Source organism: Danio rerio, chromosome 7, assembly GCF_049306965.1.
Source record: "Danio rerio strain Tuebingen ecotype United States chromosome 7, GRCz12tu, whole genome shotgun sequence".
Lineage (NCBI taxonomy): Eukaryota > Metazoa > Chordata > Actinopteri > Cypriniformes > Danionidae > Danio > Danio rerio.
Window position 1 is genome coordinate 63,370,001 of NC_133182.1, and position 21,806 is coordinate 63,391,806.

Genomic DNA, 21,806 nt, shown 5'->3' on the forward strand with positions numbered 1-21,806 from the left:
TGAATTAATGATTAAATGACTAAAGTTTATGTAGTGTATGTGTGTGAATGAAAGTGTATGGGTGTTTCCCAGTGATGGGTTGCTGCTGGAAGGGCATCTGCTGCGTAAAACATATGCTGGATACGTTGACGGTTCATTCTGCTGTGGTAAGCGATGTTAACTAAAGGAACTAAGTCGGAAAAAAAAATTTGAATGAAGGAATGAATGTTTCTTCTTGAACTGGATTCAGTATCACAAACTGTAAAAATTCACCTGACATGTACTGCAGGTCAAAATAATGTAAACAATGCTATCAATACTGCTTTGTCATTCACACAGTGCACCTACTCATTGGGATAAAAAGGAATCCACCTACAGGCTTACTATATCTAGTTTACCAGAGTCCGCCCATGGCATTGCCTATTTTTGTTTTATGTTGTGGCAGAAAGATGTTAACCTACCATCTCATGGCCAGTGACTTCTACAATATGTCAGCTCCAGTGTACTACCTTAGATAGAGCTAGTGAAACATTTTTTCATGTTTATTTTAACAACTTATCTTTTCCTGTGCCTGGAAACAACATAACAAGGGCATACAGAGCTATACAGAGTCTGGAAATACAAAGCCATAAGAGGGCAGATAGAATGACCTTGAGCTGTAACTCATAATTTACAGTGCAGCCGGGCTTAATAGATTCCGACCCCGATGACAGAGCAATTCAGGCAGACAGTGAGTGTGTGTTCGACAAAGAGAGAAAGAGTGGGAGAGAATTTTTTTACATTATTGATTCAATAAGCAAATGATAACTGCACACTTATGTCAGAACAATAATGTTAACATATCAACAACTGATGCTGAAGTGTACATTTTTATATTAAATGCTTCTATTAAATACTCCAACTTAATGGGAGAGAGATTATACGAGTAAGTCAGCTAAATGTTGAACAATTAAATCTGAGGTCTTTCAAAAGCATGCAATTTACCAACACAGCTAGCAAGAATATCTGTTGTTAATCAATGGAAGGCAGGTTATTATAAATATTAATGATAATCATTAGGATAATTATAAATAACAAGCTACATTTTTTTTGTATAATAAAGTACCAATAAATAATAGTTAAACACAAATTAACACTGGCAAACAAAAGCTCTTCAAATATTAATCTGATGCAGCTTTGTATTTTTTTTTCTTTTTATTATACAATTTTTATTCATTTCTATTCGGCTCAGTCCCTTTATTCATCAGGGATCGCCAGGGCGAAGGGCGCAAACGCATTAAGGGAATGTCAGAATCCACTTTTGCTAATATAAGGACAGAAAAATCCGCTTTGCGCCGTGGCACATGTTCTGAAAGGTTTGAGCTTATTTTCTTAATGAGTTATAGGTATGTTTTGAGAATAAACCAACCAGAGTCTCATCTTCCATTCCCTTTAAGAGTCAGTTGCGTTGCGCCATGGCGCATTTTCTAATTACAAGCCAGACTTTGTAAGTGGAAAAACTGAGCGTTTCACTAGCAAGAAAACAGTTAAACAGAGCATTTGCAGTGCCAGAATGAGAGATAAGGCCTCCACATTATCTACTGTAACTTTCGCTCTTGTGGATAGGAAAACCTTGTATGCACAGACATCAGTTAGCCTTGAATAATTAATTTTGTTTGTTAAGCAAAAAGATTTGTTTCTAAACTCTTTTTAAAATCAGTTCTAGTTTCCAGGAAACGAATAAATGATCAATTATAACGAAGTGTATTAAAAAAACTGAGTTATACCCAAATACACATGCTGTGCCTCATATGGTCTAAAACCTGACAGGTGGGTAAATCTACTTGTTTTTAATAAAACAAATATAAATATGCATATAATAAATAATCCTGCTAATAATAACATTATACAAAAGCAAATTGTAATGAATAAACTGAAAAAGAACTCGAGATGAGGAAGGCATGAAAGTATGGTTTTTATATTTATGTAGACTGGAAGATATGTTTTGTAATATTTTAATGTTTTATATTTGTAACGATATTTGCATATTGCTCTACATCTTGTGTGTATTAAGCAATAACTAACGCGCACAATTAACGCATTCTGGTCTATAGAACAGACTATTAAAGTTTCTCAAAATAGAAACACGCCTCAACACGCCCCAACACGCCTCCTTTTTGAGACCAGAATGCTTATTTGCTATTTAAACATCGTGATGCAAAACGTCAAAAACAACTCTTGCACCAAGCTAAAACTAGCAAACAACAATTGCATCGCACTTTGCGCCACATTGCGCCGGGTGTATGATAGGGCCCTCAGTCACACACATGCACTACGTCCAATTTAGTTTATTTAATTCCCCTACAGCGCAAGTATTTGGACTGTGGGGGAAACCGGAGCACCCAGAGGAAACCACTGAGCAACAGTGTCACGTTCAGTGGTTAGCACTTTCATCTCACAGCAAAAACGTCACTAGTTTGAGTCCCGGCTGGGTCAGTTGGCATTTCTAGCTGGAGTTTACTTGTTTTCTGCCTGTTCACGTGAGTTTACTTCAGATGCTCTGATTTCCCCCTCTGTCCAAAGACATGAACTATAGGTTACTATAGGTTATTTGAATGAACCAAATTGGACTTAGTATATGAGTGCGTGTGCAAATGTGAGAGTGTATTTTTGTATGGGTGTATGGGGTTTTCAATACTTGCTACTAGGGGAGCCACTGAGTAAAACATATGCTTTAATAGTTGGTGATTAATTATGCTGTGGTAACCCCTGATAAATTGTTTAGTTTGTTTGTATACTTTATTGTGCCTCAAGGGGAAATTTTCTATGGACTCACAGAGCACTTCAGCAAGTTCTGACACAATAAAAATTAAAAATAAGCAAACATGCAAAATAATTGCATACAGGAAAAAAGCACAAGTACACTATCAATCAGTGTTCAATAGTCTGATTGACGCTGGGATAAAAGAGTTCTACCAGAAAGTAAAAGATCATAAAATGGGAAGAGTACATGAGATGGATTGGTTTTTTCCATATCAGCAAATAATGAACTAAGCTGAAGGAAAATTAATGATTGAACTAAAAACACAAAAAAAAGCAAACAAATGTGAATTTTAATTTTGCTGATACACATTATTCAAGACACCATGTTTAATAGTGTATTCAATAATGCAATATATATAAAGAACACACTGAAATGCTCCAAACATTCAAAAACATTAAAAAAAGAGCATCAAAATTCTCCACAGCCATATAATTTACTTGTCTTTGGCTAATATTTCATATACAGCTCTTAAAGTGTATTTTCTTTTTTGAAGCATTATTAAAACCACCAGGACAAGGGAATAGCAGGCATTAGCCGATGCATTTCTTTCATTAAAGAAAGATTAAGAAAAAATGTCTACATGTGGGAGGATAAGAGGGTTTTAATAATGTGACTGAAACAGTATTGTAATGTCTCAAGGTCTTGATCCAAACCTGTAATTATATGTCAATATTAGAGGTATTGTTTGGGAAGGACTTAATTTGGGTAGTGGTTTGTCAGAACAGCCCAGAACATTTTCATTAGATTACTTAGTGCATGCTTTTTGTGCTACGGACAAGGGAATAAAGGAACACGTCTCAGTAAAATACTGTTTCGTTGTGATGGAATGTGGAGAAGGTAATTGCTTCAGGTTACTAACCACCCACTCTCTCTCTCTCCCTCCTTTTTCAGGATTCTACCCCCCACGAGTGACAGCTTCCTACTGAAAAACTTGGTCTCTGGCTCAGACTACAATCTGTGCGTGCTAGCCATTTTTGATGACACAGTCACTTCTATGGCCGCCACAAAGATCCTTGGTTGCAGCCAGTTTAGCACCAAGGACAATTATCCAGACTGCCGTTCTCTTCAGGCCCATTTTCTCGGTGGTACCCTTACAATTTTGGTTGGTGGGATTGTTGTGGTAACACTACTGGTGTTTACAGTGGCACTGATGGTACGCCACCGTGTGTGCAGCAACCATGACAATCATCATGAAATAGGCGAAGAGGTCGGATGCTCAGGAACAGACTCACCGCCTCTTCCTTCAAAGGGAGCCGATGTCTTTTCTCAAAGTAATGGAAATGGGAATGTGATGATGGTAGTGCTGCCTAACGAGCTCATTCAAAAACGAAAAGTGTCAGAGGGAGGGTTGGTTTCGCCGCCAAAAACAACTTCCAAAGTGAAACCAAAAACTCTCCCAAAGCCAAGAGTGAATCTGGAGCAGTTCAGGACAGGACTAGAAGTTGAGGTCGGATCTATCAAGCCTCTTCCGCCATACACAATGGAGAAAGAGCAAATGTCATTGTATTACACCCCCAGTAATAATTCACCCTCCACACTTCCACGTCAGTCACGTCAATTAGTAGCAAAATCACTCAAATTTCGCCCTACCAACATGGACACAAGTAAGAGAGCAAGTTTAAGCTTGGCTCCTCCCCCTACATATGGTCGTGACAGGCGGTTCAGTACAGGAGGGGGTGTTGTAGTTCGTCGGGGAGGTCAAGAGAGCCAATGGAACTCTTCAATGGCCTATCAGAGCCCTGCTCTGTCCCACGAAAGATCTCCTCGTAGCGCCCTGCGTTACAAGAGAAGTTCTTCTTTTGATATGGGTGAAATTGCAACAACAGCCTGCTATAGTTATGCCAAGAGACTTAGCATAATCTGGACCAAACGCAGCCAGTCATTACATGGCATGCTTGTCCAATGCACATCAGCAACAAGCACCTCAACAACCAGCAGTGGCAGTGAAGATTTCCACGCGCAGCATACACGCGGATACATCCGTGCCTACAACACCACCAACTCCAATTCCAACCCTCCCAAAGCAGATGTTACAACAAATTCAAAGAAACAGTTGCTGAAGGATAAGGAAAAGGACAAAGAAAAGGGAGAAGAACTAGAGGAGAGCGTGGTGTAGTAAAAGAGAAGATAAAAGTAGATAAAAGAAGAAAGGCTGTTAAGACCTTAATGTGGATGCAACATAATTAAAAGAAAAAAAAATGATCTGAAAAATGGGTAAAAGTTAATGTATGAGGGGCCTAAACCCAAGGGGAAAAATAGCCTAAGCTGGTTAGGCCACCATAGCTTCTTTCCCAGTTTTGTAATGGTGGTCTTGCTGGCTAATTTAAAGAGGTTTGGGTTACTTGCTGGTCAAGCTGATAGACAAGACAAATGACCAGCTAAATCAGGTGAAGACCAGCTTGGCTAGCTGGAAAGAACAGGCATGAGGTTTTTTTTAGATATTATATTATATTGAATATTGATGGATATTTAAGTTCAGTTGAGATTGAGAGAAACATTGCTCTGAGAATCACAAACTGTATGTCTTATAAAATACAACAAAAACACATTTTTAAAACAAGCAGGGTCACAGCAACAGCCATTACTAACTCACATGAACCTCGGGAAATATAATGGTTTGTTTTCCAGCAATCACATGGATTACAGTCACACAGCCAGCACGCGGATGTGCCGACTCATGCCCAATCGACTGGGGGAAATCAATGGATAAAGGCAACAATAGTATTACATCAAACATGCAATGTAGAGGAAGCAAACTCTAAGAAAAGTGATCATGTATAAAGGGAACAATGATGGCATGATTTGAACACTTTTAGAGCATAAACGATCATTGACTGACAATTGATATTTTGTGTGTGAGTCTGTACTGTATGTTTGTTTATTTGTTTGTAAGTGTGTTGGTGAGTGAGTGGATTATCGCACAAAAAATAATCTGAAGTAATTTTATGACACCACTGGATCTACTGTACCATGTGATCACCATCATCAAATACAGTATTGTGTTTTAAACAGGGAGATTATTATGTTGGCGGAAGAAAGCCGGATGATTATAGAAAGACAAATGAATAAAAATGCCATTCCAAGATTACAGATTCAATGAATGCTTTCTGTTTTAAATAACATTATGTTAGGGGTAATGGATGAAAATACAGTGATAAATTTTGGCAGCTTTGGGCCAAGGCTTTGGCAGAATTGTTTCATTTTGTTATTTTATAAATGATGCTAGCAGTGAAAAAAAATGTTGGAAAACAAACTCTTGTTAATATCAGCAAGTGTGAAATGATTTTATGAGTTAGAAATAAAGAGGAGATAAGGCAATCACATATAATAATAATCTTTTTAATACGGCACAGTGGTAAACTGGCTTAATATCAATAAATGGATATTCCAGGAGCAGTGCAAGTTACAGGTGTGTATGTTCACTTTTACACCTTCATACCCATGAGAATGCAATGGTGCAATACCTCAAAATCTGACTTTTATTTGAATTATGCCACAAATAAGGTTACCCTGTATTGATTTCAGAATATTAAAGTATGTAAGTAATGAGAGAATGTCAACTTTTTCAATGTAATTAAATTTGTTTGTATTTATTGACAATTAACATATTTATTTTTACTTTTTCAGATGACAGGAGACTTAATTGCTTAAGTACTTTCCCTCTTCCCCATTGTAATGCCCTGTCTAGCTGCAGTATGAGATAGTTGCTTAGGAAGGCCAGCGTGTGGGGCTGAGATAAAGACAGGGGAAGAGTCGGATTGAGGGAAAGAGATAGGACGGCCAGTGCTGTCTGCAAGAGTGCTGATGCGGGACACAAAGAGAGGGAGAGCTCAAGCTAAAGTGAGCGAGCACAATGGATAGAGATGGAGAAAAAGAGAGAGGACATTGTGTCTGTAATGTGCACGTTAGCGGTATTTTTGTCATGTAAGTACTTTGCCGGGATTTATCTCATTGCCAATAAAGCCCATTTAAGAACAGCTTAGGTGAAATGAGGGGGAGAAGATGAGTTCTTCTGTGTGTGTGTGTGTGTGATGATATCTTGTGTTTATATTTTACAGCTACTTTTTTGCTGTTGATTGTTTACTAAGACCCATTATATGCATAATGAGTTTAGGAGTATCGTCATTTACTCATGCCTTTGTCAATCCAGGCCTGTGTAAGTTTATTCTTTTTACCAACAATACAATTTAACCGGGCGACGCAGAGGCACAGTAGGTAATGCTGTCGCCTCACAGCAAGAAGATCGCTGGTTCGAGCCTTGGCTGGGTCAGTTGGCATTTCTGTGTGGAGTTTCTAAGTACTCCCTGTGTTTGCATGGATTTCCTTCACAAGTCCAGACACATGTGGTGTAGGTGAATTTTGTAAGTTAAACAATTGTCCATAGTATATGAGTGTGAATGTGTGTGTATGGGTGTTTCCTAGTGATGGGTTGCAGCTGGAAGGGCATCCGTTGCGTGAAACATATGCTGGATAAGTTGGCGGTTCATTCCACAGTGGCGACCCCAGATTAATAAAGGGGCTAATCCGAAAAGAAAATGAATGGATGAATAAAATGAACCATTCCTCATAAAACAGATAGTCATAAAGGTCGAAATGACATGATTGTACGTTATTGGTATGTCAGGGTGAACTAACCATGAAATCTACAATCCTTTTTTTGTTGAGCACAAAGAAAAATGTTCTAAAGAAATATGAACAGATACATTCATTTACTCACTCTACTTACAGTAGGTTATCTGGGCTTTTTGATAGGGGGATCCTACAAATTCACGTTCTGCCTTTTAATGTTGGCTTCAGAATGATCTAAAGTTTTTTTTTTTTTTTTTGGTAGCACGTCCTTATAAATCACTGCAAACAAATCTTTTTGTCAATCTGTGAACGGCTCTTATTGGCTGCCAATGCCAGGTGGCATTACTTGCTACCATGCCAACAAGATATTCCAGACTAATTCACTGGCTAGTGAGGCTGGCAAACTGGCAGAAAAGAAAAGGTCTGTTAGTATATTTGAAGTTAGCACACATACAACTGATATGAGCTAATTTTGCAGAGCATTATGCATACCAATTAGGTAATCAAAGTTAACAGCATTTAGCTTTAAAGTCTAGTGAACTGAGAGCTTTTCATTAGCCTTGAAGTCCATTAAACAATATCAAGACTGTTGCAGTACAAATTACCATATCTAACTGTGGCTTTAACAAAACCAGCTTTTACATATAATTTTACTTAATTTATTCAACCAAAGATGGATGATGCAGTGGCGCAGTAGGTAGTGCTGTTGCCTCACAGAAAAAAGTTTGCATGTTTTCCCTGCGTTCACCTGGGTTTCCTCCGGGTGCTCTGGTTACCCCTACAGTCCAAAGACATGCGGTACAGGTGAACTGGGTAGGCTGAATTGTCCATAGTGTATGAGTGTGAATGAGTGTATATGGATGTTTCCCAGAGATGGGTTGCAGCTGGAAGGGCATCCGCTGCTTGGAACATGTGCTGGATAAGTTGGCGGTGTAATAAAGGGACTAAGCCGAAAAGAAAATGAGTGAATGAATTCATCCAAAGATTCTGACATAGTTTGCTTAAAAACTTGCATGGCTATTGTTTTTCAACTTCTGTAATTATACAGATTTAATTTGAAACAGTTTAGTAACTAATAATAAAGAAAGGTGCTCTACAGTGTAAAAATGAAAAAAAAAAAGAAAAATTGTGGAAACTGACAATTAAATATTGACTCACCAAATGACATCCCAATAATTAGGAAAAAAAACTCACTCTTTTAATTTAAGCTAATGGTTTGAAGTTAAAAAAAATGCATTCAACAAAGATATTAAATTGTGCTCAGCCAATTTATCAATTAGAATAGGAATATCTGTGTTTAGCCAACAAACCTTAAAAGCAAAAAATGTGTGTACTCAAGAGTGAGATATTTATATGTAAATGCAGCAAGTCAACAATGGCAGAGATCCAACAAAATATCATATTTTCCTTCATCAAAGTTCCGGTGAGTTGTGAATTCTGTATTTATTAAATTATGTTTAATTTTAACCAAGTGCAAGTCTTAGTGTTTTGACACAAACAGCATGGGCATTACTTTAGCCTGCCCCCTCTGACATATCGTTATACACGCTATATATGTGCCAAAAAAAAAAAAAAAACTGTGTATTCCCACCTGCAATATTGACGTCTAACCTATGGTTTTGACCATACTGGTCTATCCTGGTTCTTTAATTTACTATGTATTGTTATTAACTCATTACTTTAATAAGGAATTAACAAATATCTGCTAACATGTTTCTTTTTTTCCCTTTTACAGTGTAACCGTATTGTGAAGCCACCACTGCTGGGCGAGGAGCGAATAAACTGTGATGACTTTCACATTAAATACCCTTGTAACAACTGAGTATGTTTATTACATATCCGCCTAAAATACTGCTCACTTTAAGATGTAATTTGTGTGCATAACTTAGTTGCTTAATTGATAGCCACCATGAGCCATGACTGTAATTCATGCCTGTTAACGTTAACCCAATTGTCAAACCCAGTGTAATTGTGACTGTTAACAAGTTTGTGTTGTTATGTTACCGGTTATCAGTTCTACTGTAGCCTTGGACATTTACTTTTAAACAAAACATTATGTAAAACAAAACTCTGCCCTACAGATTTCAACAACCATATTCCTCATTGAAAACTTACGATTACATTTTGTGACCCAACAGGAGTAGTATCTTTGAAAGTTATTATTAATGGCATGGTGACATGTGCATATGTACAGTATTTGATATATGTAGACTTAGGATTGACATCGGTATTTTATATTTTGTACATAAATATTTTGTACATTGAAAAAGCAAGCAACTACAATGAAGATGGGAATTCTTAAAACAGTAAGCAGAAGCAGCATAAAGAACTTTCAGAGCCCTGTCAACAGTGCTGAATGTCTGCTGTCCCGGAAGAGAAGTGTTTAACAACTTAGGAGGCTTTTGGATTATAAAATCTACTCAACGCAGATTGTACAACAATGACTTTCTAAACATGTTCACATGGTAAATGTTTGAAGATACAGTTTTAAATATTAACATTTTATGGTGTTTTTGACAATTTTACAGTTGTCTGTGAATTTTTTTAAAGAACACTAGCCTTTATGCTAAGAATTTAAACACATGGCATTGTATGGTTTGTTTTGTAGAAATGTTTAAAGTATTTCTTATTTTAATGCATTTTCACAATATTGCCTGTTGAATAAAAAAATAAATACACTTGGCAATGTTTAGTGTATCATTATTTTGCATTATTATTTGTTTCTTTATAATTCTTCAATATACATTTTTCAATTACGTAAAAACAAAAAAATCATGCTACAACAATTTAAAATATTTAATTGGGACAATAACATGATCAGGCAGACTAAACGTTTTTTTTTTATTATTGGCTCAACACATTATTTCTCATTGACAGAGATGGGAAGTAACAAAGTACAAATACTTTGTTACTGTACTTTAGATTTCTCTGGTATCAGTACTCCACTATTTATTTTTCTGACAACTTTTTATATTTACTTCTTACATTTTTATGCAAAAATCTGTACTTTCTACTCCTTACATTTTTAAATCAGGCTCGTTACCTTCAATTTCATGTGTTTGGTGGTGCAATCTGTATTATTTCTTGTCATTCCGCAGTTTAAGTGCCTTTTTGATGCAGTCAATCTATTTTCGTCATTGCACACCTGCGTGCTGCAGCATGCAGCTTTTTATTTAATCAAGGCTATCTTGCACCGTACATGGGCTAGTTTATGAAGATTACTATGAGAAACACTAGGATGCCTACTTAGAGGCAGATGGCGAATTTAACATGACTGATGCTGCCCTGTTTAGTGATAAGACACATTTTGCTTGATCAGATCACAGGTAAACAAGAGAGACACATTTCAGTTACGAAATATTCTGTTTGAATGCTTAAGGTTGGAATCTTTTGTCTATTTCCAATCATACTGCACAAGAATTGTCTGGTCTATTTTTTTTTTTTTTTTTTGTAAAGATTTCTACATTTAGTTCTAAAACAATCCAATACTCTATAAAACACAATATGCACTGAGATTTAATTCCTTTATTTCCGATTTCATATTTCCTACTACAGAATTTATGCTGTTTGATTGTTTTTTTTTTATTGCGTTTTTATTGACTATATGCTTTTACATATACGTGTTTTAATCTTCAATCAATTTATTTTTAACTAATGCTTTACAACAACAAAAGTAACTATACTGGGCAATTTATTAATACAAATATTATGCAAAAGATCCTAAATTCACTTGAATAAAAGATCTTGCACATTTTGGAGGTTATATGATACATGGGCTGACATTTTGAGTAATGTTGGGGCCATATTACAGGGTGTGATGCTGCTTGGCTTCTTTTATAAAATTGGCATCAACAATTTTACATAAAAAAAATTAATTGTAAGTTAGTTTATACTAATGTATCAACATGATGTGAGGTCTACCTACCTATCTCACTCACTATCCTCCAGCTTAGTTCCTAATTTATCAGGGATCGCCACAGCGGAATGAACCACCAATTAGTCCAGCATATGTTTTACGCTGTGAATGCCAAAAAACCCATACACTCTCGCATTCACACATGCACTTATACACTAGGACCAATTTAGTTTATCTATACACCCATACTGCATGTCTTTAGACTGTAAGGGGAAACCGGACATTTGTCTACCTAATGAATTTACTAGATGTAGTAGTAATGGGTACTTTTTACCTAAGTATGTTTTTGAGGCCATACTTCTTTACTTTTTCTTGAGTACAAAAGTGTAATCAGTACTTTAACTTTCACCAGAGTTGTTTTAAACATGAGTACCTGTATTTCTACTTGAGTAAAGGATTTGTGTACTTTTGCCATCTCTGCTCATTGAGCCAAGGTTAATAGGCTGTTGCTACACTTGAGAAAAAAAAAATCATTTGGGCAAATTGAAAAATTTAGATGTAACCAGTGAGTCAAATTTCTTGAGTTTAAGCAGTATTTTTATTTTAATTTTTTTGCAGTGTGATAAGTATTTGACAGGCCAAATACCCTGGCCTGTAAGTTTACTTCTGTCTTTTGCATCTCTCAAACATGTGCAACATTGTTAATGCACCTGATAGAATCCTAAAATGCTGCATAAACTCAAAGGAATCATCTGAAATGAAAATATTGCTAGAGTGATTTATTGGTGGTGCAATGGTAAAAACAAAATCCCTACTTTCTTTGTGAGGTTGCTCTGCATGACGTTTATTCTTAGTTTATTCTTAGTCATGCTGTGGCCAGCTCATTACAGATAAACCAGTTCATGCATCTGGTTATTGCAGAAACATTGTAAGAACGAACAGTTTATGCATTAATACATCCATCAATTAGTCAAAATGGGCCAGAATCTGCTGCAGGCATGTAAAGTAGAGCTGGATGTCCTTTATTTTAGGCTACATCTCACAAGCACTCAGTCACTCTGGGACTGGGTGAGAAATAACTCATTTTCTCATCTTTTCTTGGCCCATCTCTTTCAGACACGGTCATGGTCACAATAAGCACTGAGCCAGTTTTAATCTTCTCAAATGATTTAGACTACAGGGATCAGATTATATAACACAGATCACTAAGATTATGTCCATTCACTCCTAAACAGTGCTTTTGTTTTTATGCAAATTAAGTCAGAAAGAGAGGTCATCTAAAGTGATCATTCTCACAGAAATAAAAATTCCATCATAATTTGCTTGCTGTTGTGTTTCTCCAAACCTATTCTTTTTTCATTCATCAAATAAAAAGTCAGTGGGGTACAAAGCAACAGCGAATCATGTATCTTTGGGCTCTATTTTTAGCAGTAGGTACTGCTGTCGCCTCACAGCAAGAAGGTTGCTGGGTCGCTGATTCACACCTCGGCTCAGTTGGCGTTTCTGTGTGGAGTTTGCATGTTCTCCCTGCGTCCGCATGGGTGCTCCAGCTTCCCCCACAGTCCAAAGACATGCATTACAGGTGAATTGGGTAGGCTAAATTGTCCGTAGTGTATGAGGGTGTGTGTGTGAATGTATATGAGAATGTTTCCCAGAGATGGGTTGTGGCTGGAAAGGCATCCACTGTGTAAAATCTTGCTGGATAAGTTGGCGGTTCATTCTGCTATGGCGACCCCAGATTAATAAAGGGACTAAGCCGACAAGAAAATGAATGAATGAATGAGTTATAGGTGTGTTTTGAGAATAAACCAATTAGAGTCTCATCTCCCATTCCTTTTAAGAGCCAGTTGAGTCGCGCCATAAGTGCATTTTCTATTTCCATGACCTAAGGCAAGTGTAAGTGGAAAAAGCAAAAAAAAAGTTAAACAGAGCATCTACAGCGCGAGAATGAGAGATTAGCCATCTCATAATCTACTTTCACTTTCACTCTCTCGTGGATAGAGCAACCTTGTACGCACAGATATTCATTAGCCTATACATAATAATTTTAGTTTGTTAAGCACAAAGATTTGTTTTAAAACTATTTCTGAATTCAGTTCTAATTTTTAGCAAACAAATAAATGAACAATAATAATGTGTTGAAAAACCTGAGTTATATCCTAAAATATAAATGCTGTGCCCCATATGGTCTGAAATCTGACAGGTGGGCAAATCTTAGCTTGTTTTTAATAAAACAAATATAAATATGGATATAATAAATAATACTGCTAATAATAATAACATTATACAAAAGCACAAAAGAACACAAAAAGAATACAAAAAAAGAATACAAAAGAAGAAGAAGGCATGAAGGCAGTTTTTTTTTTATTTAATTATTTTTTTTTATATTTATATATATTAAATATTTTATATTTTTAATATTTTTATCCTTTACACACACACACACACACACACACACACACACACACACACACACACACACACACACACACACACACACACAYATATATATATATATATATATATATATATATATATATATATATATATATATATATATATATATATATCCTATATATATATATATCCTATATATATATATATATATATATATATATCCTTAATATTTTAATAATTTTTCATATGTAAAGATATTTGCATATTGTTTCACTTGCGTACAAGCACAACTGATGACTTTATGTTTTTGCATTTTTAAAAAGACTTAGAATAATGATGCCATTTCCTCTTCATTATTCAAAAGTCTTGGGTTTGGTTTTGTCAAATATAACTGCACGGTGTGTGTGTGTCCAGAACCTGCTGTAAGCCTGTCTGGTGCTGTGGGTAAATACAGACGGCAGAGATGTACACATTGTCTGTGCAATCATCCATTCATCCATACACACAGACAAAAAACACACACATGTTTGCACGCACACACATGTTTGCACGCACACACACACACACACACACACACACACACACACACACACACACACACACACACACACACACACACAAACACGCACACTATACACAACACACATATGCACGCGCACGCACACTACAATGTGTAATGTTTTGAATTAAATTTTTGTTAGAAATGTGTCTTTAATATTTTCAGACGTGATCAAATCCCACTTCACATTAGTTTGACAAAACGCCCTTCCTAAATACAGTAAATAAATGTTTTTGTTATGCCATCAAAACTAGAACTACACAGAACATCGAATGTTTGACTATACTGTCCACGACTCATTACTGCTTTGCACTAGTATGTTATAGTTTATAATATACAGTGAACTGAATTTCTTTTGCATAAAAGTCATGAACATTTTCCACCACATACTCATTGGAAAAATTTGTTTTACATAAAGTTGAAGTCTGAATTATTAGATAGAATTATCGCGATTAATCACAATTAAAAGACTGAAACTTGTAATTTTGTCTATTGAAATGTGTAATTAATGTAAACGCAAGACAAAAACTATTTAAATTCAAAATATAATTATTTGTTAAAATTTTTGTTTAACTTGTAACACATATTTCTTCATGTAAACGACATACCCACAATAAACCATTAACATCCTGGCTTGACAATAATTTTTATTAAGAAATAAAACACAGGCATGTTAATGCCATTTGAATTTCAAAACAATCAATGCCAAAAATAATAATAATAATAATAATAATAATAATAATAATGATAATAATAATAATAATAATAATAATAATAATAATAATTTTCAAGTTGGATTCTAAGTGGACTGCCAAAAATGCCAAAATACAGGCATTGCAGACATGGAAAATGGAAAATTATAATAACAATAAAGTATTGAATACAAAGAATTGCACTTATTTAAAAGTTGTATTGCTGTGAGTTGAGAACATTAATTATAGAGTAGAAACAATTTTGCTTAGTCCTCCTTTACATTCAGCTAGTTGCTAAAACAGTCCAGTCTGTTGACATTATTGTGGGACAATGTTGCCCTTATCTTTTGAATGATGTGAGCTGAGAGTGCAACGCAATCTCACGGCAATTTGTAACTTTTTGATTTAATGGCTACGGACAACAATGTTTTGGCAGGTTTGTTGCTGGTAGGTTTGTCATGCGCACACACACAGACACAGACACACACACTCTCAACGCATGTAGGACAGGGCAGCCTGAGTGACTCCCTTCAGATTCAACACGCATGATCGCTTTCATCAAATTTGCTTAAACTAAGCGTTCTAAAGTATGGCTGTATTTCACAAGGATTCTGACACAACAGCACAAAGCAGACACTTGCGTTTAAGGGGGAAACACGTCAAACTTAATAAAACATTGGAGGGTGCATGCTAGGCAGAGGAAGGCAGAGGAATGCCTTTGACTTCATTTACATGGACACCAATACTCCGATTTTAATATGATTAAGATAATACTCTTATTAAGAGTCTACCATGAAAGCATGAAAGCAGCGATTTTTGATTACCTTAAAGGACGAAATGTAGAGGTTTTTCATTCTGTTCGCCATGCGGTATCAAATTCCATTAAAACATTAAAATCAAAAGTTAAAAATGAATTAATTTTTGAATTAATTTTTACAGCATAAATATATATATATATATATATATATATATATATATATATATATATATATATATATATATATATATATATATATATATATATATATATGAATACTAGTATCTTGAAAAATATCTAAATATTATGTACTGTCATTATGGCAAAGATAACATAATTCAATTATTAGAAACTAGTTCGTAAAATTATTATATTTATAGATGTGTTGAAAAAATCTTTCCATTTAACAGAAATGGCGGAAAAGTATACAGGGGGGCTAATAATTCAAGAGGGTTAATAATTCGGACTTTAAATGTATATTCAGGAAACTCTTGAATGAGCCTGCAGTAAAACTCATTATAAAATGAAAAGTATAAATTCAAATAAACACAAATCCAATTATATTATTATGACAGGGAATAATATAATTATTTATAATTATATATACTATATCAGGGGTTCTTAACTGGTTTGACCATGGAACCCACATTTTTACATGGTCACCAAGCTGCGACCCAAATTTTTAGGAACTATAATATAAGTTAAGGAATTATAATTCATTTGTATTTATGTGTTAACATACACAAGTAGTGAAAGAAAAATCAAAATACATTCACCGAGACTTACAAATAAACAATATTTTACTGCTGTCATTTAACAAAAATGATCAAATTATACAAATATTACAAAGTAAAAACGAAAAATATTGTAAACAGTGGTAAGGAAATGTTCAGTTACTATGAACTAAACTGAATTGTTAATAGAACATGTGGTCTGGTTTCTAAATGTCGTTTTAATTTAGAAGAGAGCATCTCACTACATATGACACTGAGGCTTAAAGTCTTTTTTGTCGTCAATATATGTAAATCCATACTTTACATATTCTGGATCGTACTTGCGCTTCGACATATTTGACCCACTTTTGGGTCGCGACCCACCAATTGAGAAACACTGTATTATATAACTTTTTTTTTTTTTTTTGGAATTTTTGTTTTTGCAAATTCACCAGAGGTTGCTGTGTACACTTTTTAAGATTTAAAATTTATCTCGAAGGCCCGAAATGCAGCTATACATTCCTCTGGCTACATAACTTACGATCTCCAGAAGTGTATATTGGGTTTAGTTTTCAGAATGAGTCTATGTTGCTTCTCTTGCATGTCCATGACGAAGAAGTCAGTTGGCTTGTCATTGTGCATAATATATCAGCTTAATACAAACTGACCCACAAATCTCCTTCCCTAAACCCATCCAGTAGTGTTTTCAAAAGCAAAAGCTTTCTGCTGTTCTCTGTATCAACACTTTTCATGTTCATAATAGTTAATGTACTGAAGCCATTGTGCAACTTTTCACAAAGATAATACTCATAATATAACTCCATAATCAGGTTGCATAGCTAAGCTATGGCATGTGAGCTACAGACAACTCTGCTAAGAAATCGTACTGAGAAGCTCATGTAGCCTCATGTTACGAGCTCATCCAGTATGGCAAGGGTGCCAGTTATTTTCCCAAAGGGGCAAATTATTTAAAGCAAGCCAGGCTGAACACCAGCAAACTTTCTCCCTGTGAATGTCTTTCCACAGATGGTAGCAAAAAGTACATGTCTGTTAAATGTACTATGTCAAATAGGCAGTAGTTATGGTGTACATCTTGTAATGTTCTCTGTGCCCCTTCTCCACTTGTTTTTAGCAATGAGATCAATTATACTAAATGGTATCAGTTTATTAATTGCAATCATGGGCGTGGTAGTGGCAGGAAAAGTGGACCTGCCTACCCAGGGCCCCGTCTAGGGAAAGGGCCCTTTGAAATCCCACCAATTTTTTTTTTTTTTTTTTTTTTTGTAGCCTACTTTGAATTAATTGGCCCCTCCAATTGTTGTCAATGTCATTGTTTATTTCAAAATACATTGATAATTTTTTGGGATGCTCCTAACTTTTTGAAGTTGGGAGCACCAGTGCTACCAAGTAAAAAAGGTAATTTCGAGCCCTGTAATGTATGTATGCTAATGTTAAATCTTTAGCTTAGTTTGTCAACCAGGCTGCTTGTTGCTGTAAGTAAATTATGGGCCAGGCCAGCTAATGTTTCTGAGGGTACAGTTGTCTCGTGTTCTCCTGTTCAAAAATAAATGTTTTTAAATCAAAACTTGCATCATGGATCAAAATGTCAGTACACAAACCCGATGTAGCCTACGGTTTAAAGGTATTTGAGCACAAGTAGGCCAAATGCATCAATTTGGTGGTGAATGAAAGAACCAGTCATTATTATAATCTGATTTGATTATAGATTAAAACACTATTTGTGAATGTTTATATTCAATTAATTAAAAAAAAAAAATGTGTAGGGGGCCCACTGACATTGAGAGGGTACAGGGCCCAGAATTTGGTGCTACGCCCCTGATTGCAATGTACTGTAATTTAAAATCAAATCAAATAAAAATGATAGCTAAATTGATAAAAATAAAATAAAAATAATAATAAAAAAAACATCACAAGTTTTGCATCATATACGTTTTATGTTGAATAAATGGGCCAGACATTTTGCTTTTGTGGGCATGGTCTGGCCCATGAGCTGCCATTTGGGGCCCACTACAACATGACATTGCACTTGCAACTCAGAGCTCTTAAAAAGACAGTTCACTCAGAAAAGAAAATGATGTTATTGTTTACTCGCCCCTCACTTGATCCAATGGGCATTTTTTTCTGTTGAACAAAACATTAAATATTTTAAAAAGAAATGTGGAAACCTGTAATTTTAAATTAAATTCACAATAATTATTGTTTCACAGCAGCTCTACAAAGGGTGTACATTCATTCATTCATTTTCTTTTCGGCTAAGTCCTTTTATTAATCCAGGGTCACCAAAGTGGAATGAACCGCCAACTTATCCAGCACACGTTTTGCGCAGCAGATACCTTTCCAGCTGCAACCTATCTCTGGAAAACATCCATAAACACTTATTCACACTTATACACTACAGACAATTTAGCCTATTCTGCTGTACTACATGTCATTGGACTATGGGAGAAACCAGAGCACTTGGAGGAACCCACACAAACGCAGGGAGAACATGCAAACTCCACACAGAAACCCCAACTGACCCAGCCTAGGCTCGAACCAGCAGCCTTCTTGCTGTGAAGTGACAGCACTACTTACTGCGTCACTGTGTTGCCCTTTATTGCATTGCAATCAAAATAAAAAAAGCTAAGGTTGATAGCTATATAGCATGTCAACAGCTCATTAAACTCACTGCATATTTTACTTTGAAAATCCTCAAACATGCAAACTGTAGTATAATGTATATACAGTACTATATATATATATATATATATATATATATATATATATATATATATATATATATAAATATATATATATATATATATATATATATATATATATATATATATATATATATATATATATATATATATATATATATATATATATATATTACGGGTGTAACGGTTCACAAAAATCACAGTAGTGTCATGGTTCGTTATGTTTTTGATAGCAAAAAAAAAAAAAGAAAAAAGCCAGAGGATTTCTCTGATTAAATTTTTTAAATGTATTAAAACTAACATCATAAAAGTATGATTTTTTTTTTCCTTTTACTTCAAACAGTGATAAAACTATACTTATGGGGTTTCAAATAAAACAAGTCCTTGTTTATAAATATATGTGAATGTATAAATGTATAATTTTTTTATTTTATTTTTTTTTCCCAAATTATGTTTAACAGAGAAAGGACATTTTCACAGAATGTCGGATAATATTCCTACTTCTGGGGAAAAAAAATAAAAAATTTACTTCTAGAATAAAAGCAGTTTTTATGTTTTTAAAACCTATTTCAACGACAACATTATTAGCCCCTTTAAGCTATATTTTTTTTCCTAATTGCCGACAGAACAAGCAATCATTATACAATAACTTGCCTAAATACCCTATCCTGTATAGTTACCCTAATTAACCTAGTTAAGCATTTAAATGTCACTTTAAGTTGTAAAGAAGTGTCTTGCAAAATATCTAGTTAAATATTATTTACTGTCATCATGCCAAGGATAAAATAAATCAGTTATTAGAAATGAGTTATTAAAACTATTATGCTCAGAAATATGTTGAAAACGTTTTCTTTCCATTAAACAGAAATTTGTACAGGATGGCTAATTCAGGGGGGCTAATAATCCTGACTTTAACTGTATATCTATGTAGGTATATGTATATATATCCATAGACACTCATTCACACACACACACTCATACATCACAGTCAATTTCAGCATACCCAATTCACCTGTACCACACATCTTTGGACATATGGGGGAAACTAGAGCACCCAAAGGAAACCCAGACGAACACAAGAACATGCAAACTCCACACAAAAATGACAACTGACACATTTTTTTTTTTAAATTATTTTACAAATTGTGCATTTTTTTCAAAAAAGCCTATGCTGTTTGTTCTGACCTTGCTTGGCATATGCACAGGAAATGAGCTCACTTATTCAGTCCCTGCATTTGTTTTCATCTACATTTCATTGGCAAGATAACAAAGGATCTTCACTCTTGTATCATTTCATGGTTCTAGTTTCTTGAATGTATTGACCACCCCCTGCTGAGAGAATCTGCTACCTACTTTCTATTCTTTTCACTCATGCCCAGCTTCTCTCTTTCTTTTTTTTTGTTTTTTTTTTTTGTCTTGATCTCTTTCAGCGATGCATGGCCTGCACTTGTCATCTCCCCTGCAGTGTAAAACCCTCACTAAAGATAATAGACAGTGCTAACACAAGAAATACGCACCACAGACCAGCTTCATGAATGCCAAGTGCTAACTGGAAGCAAAGATGTTAGTGTTTTCAGCACGCGCATGTGTAATGTTCTTTTAAGGTTCTCTTGTGTGTTGCAAGATGTCTTAACACTGTATTATAAAATAGAAGACTCAAATGTGTAGTTCTCTAATTCCCTCTCAAGCTATCTGTGGAAATTTGTCAGCAATGTGTTAATCCTAACGTCATCTAACTTTATTTATGTTCTAATTAAGAGCTATATTTATACACTGTAAAAGGAGATATCCCTCCTTGTTTGTATTGATTTTTGTCTTTGTTACAAGTTCTAATGCCAGTCCAGCAGCCCTCATTTATAAAGCTTTGGCAACAATAATAATAATAATAATAATAATAGTAATAATAGTAATAACAACAATAATAATAATAATAATAATAACAATAATAATAATAATAATAATAATAATAATAATAATAATAATAATAATAATAATAATAATAATAATAATAATAATAAATCTTTAAAAAAAAAACAGACACTGTGCTTTAATCAAAAGCCTCTGCTTAACTACAAGTCCACCCATTGCACATTTTGTCAGCTAATGGTTTGTTTATGCAGGTTTTCAGCATTCTGGGTGGCCTGCCGTAATTTGTTAACAGCAGACAGCATAGGGTTTGACAGAGAGGCACTTAGCAGCCACATCAAACTAAATAAATAAATAAATGGAAATGAATAAAACAAGGACATGCGTCCAGCTAAAATACATCATTTAGAAGACAGCAGTGACCGGATACAAATAAGGCTGCTAATCACCAAGACATAGATGAGACAGAAAGAACAAAAAATATAAAAAAAAAATAAAATAAAGAAAGCAGTTTAAGAAAGAGGGAGGACAAACAATTTGAAATAAATGGAAGTGTAACAGGATTATTTTGGATATATTGATTTCACTATATTTTCCTCCTGTTTACTTAGTTCATATAAAATTGTTTTGTGTTCAGAATATAAATGTAAAAAGAGTCTGTAAAGTGACAGTGGTTTCACCTCTCCCCCCTTGGGTTAACGTCAAGGTGGTATAGCCCAAGCAGCCATACCTGTTGCACTATTGCTTGAGCGGTCTTTTCCACCTTTTCCTTGAACTAAGGAGGTATGCTCTACCTGTTCCAAATTGAACTTGGCTCTGGCCATAATTAACACACACACACAAATGCATATTTAAGTTTAATTTTAATCATTTGTCATATTTACTGATATAAAAA

At 34.9% G+C, this 21,806-nt stretch overlaps 2 protein-coding genes across 4 annotated transcripts in view; one reads left to right on the forward strand and one right to left on the reverse strand.

Annotated features, from left to right (window-relative positions):
• Positions 1 to 5,865, forward strand: part of LOC110437730 (leucine-rich repeat and fibronectin type-III domain-containing protein 4) — a 50,626-nt gene extending 44,761 nt beyond the window's left edge. For all 3 annotated transcript variants that reach the window (XM_068222753.1, XM_005174688.5, XM_073907430.1), the window contains one exon: positions 3,674 to 5,865. In XM_068222753.1, coding sequence (XP_068078854.1) covers positions 3,674 to 4,898 — 1,225 coding nt within the window. In that variant the 3' untranslated portion in view covers positions 4,899 to 5,865. The remainder of the gene's footprint in view (positions 1 to 3,673) is intronic.
• Positions 1 to 21,806, reverse strand: part of pcxb (pyruvate carboxylase b) — a 374,478-nt gene that overhangs the window by 136,777 nt on the left and 215,895 nt on the right. The gene's annotated exons all lie outside the window — the stretch shown is intronic.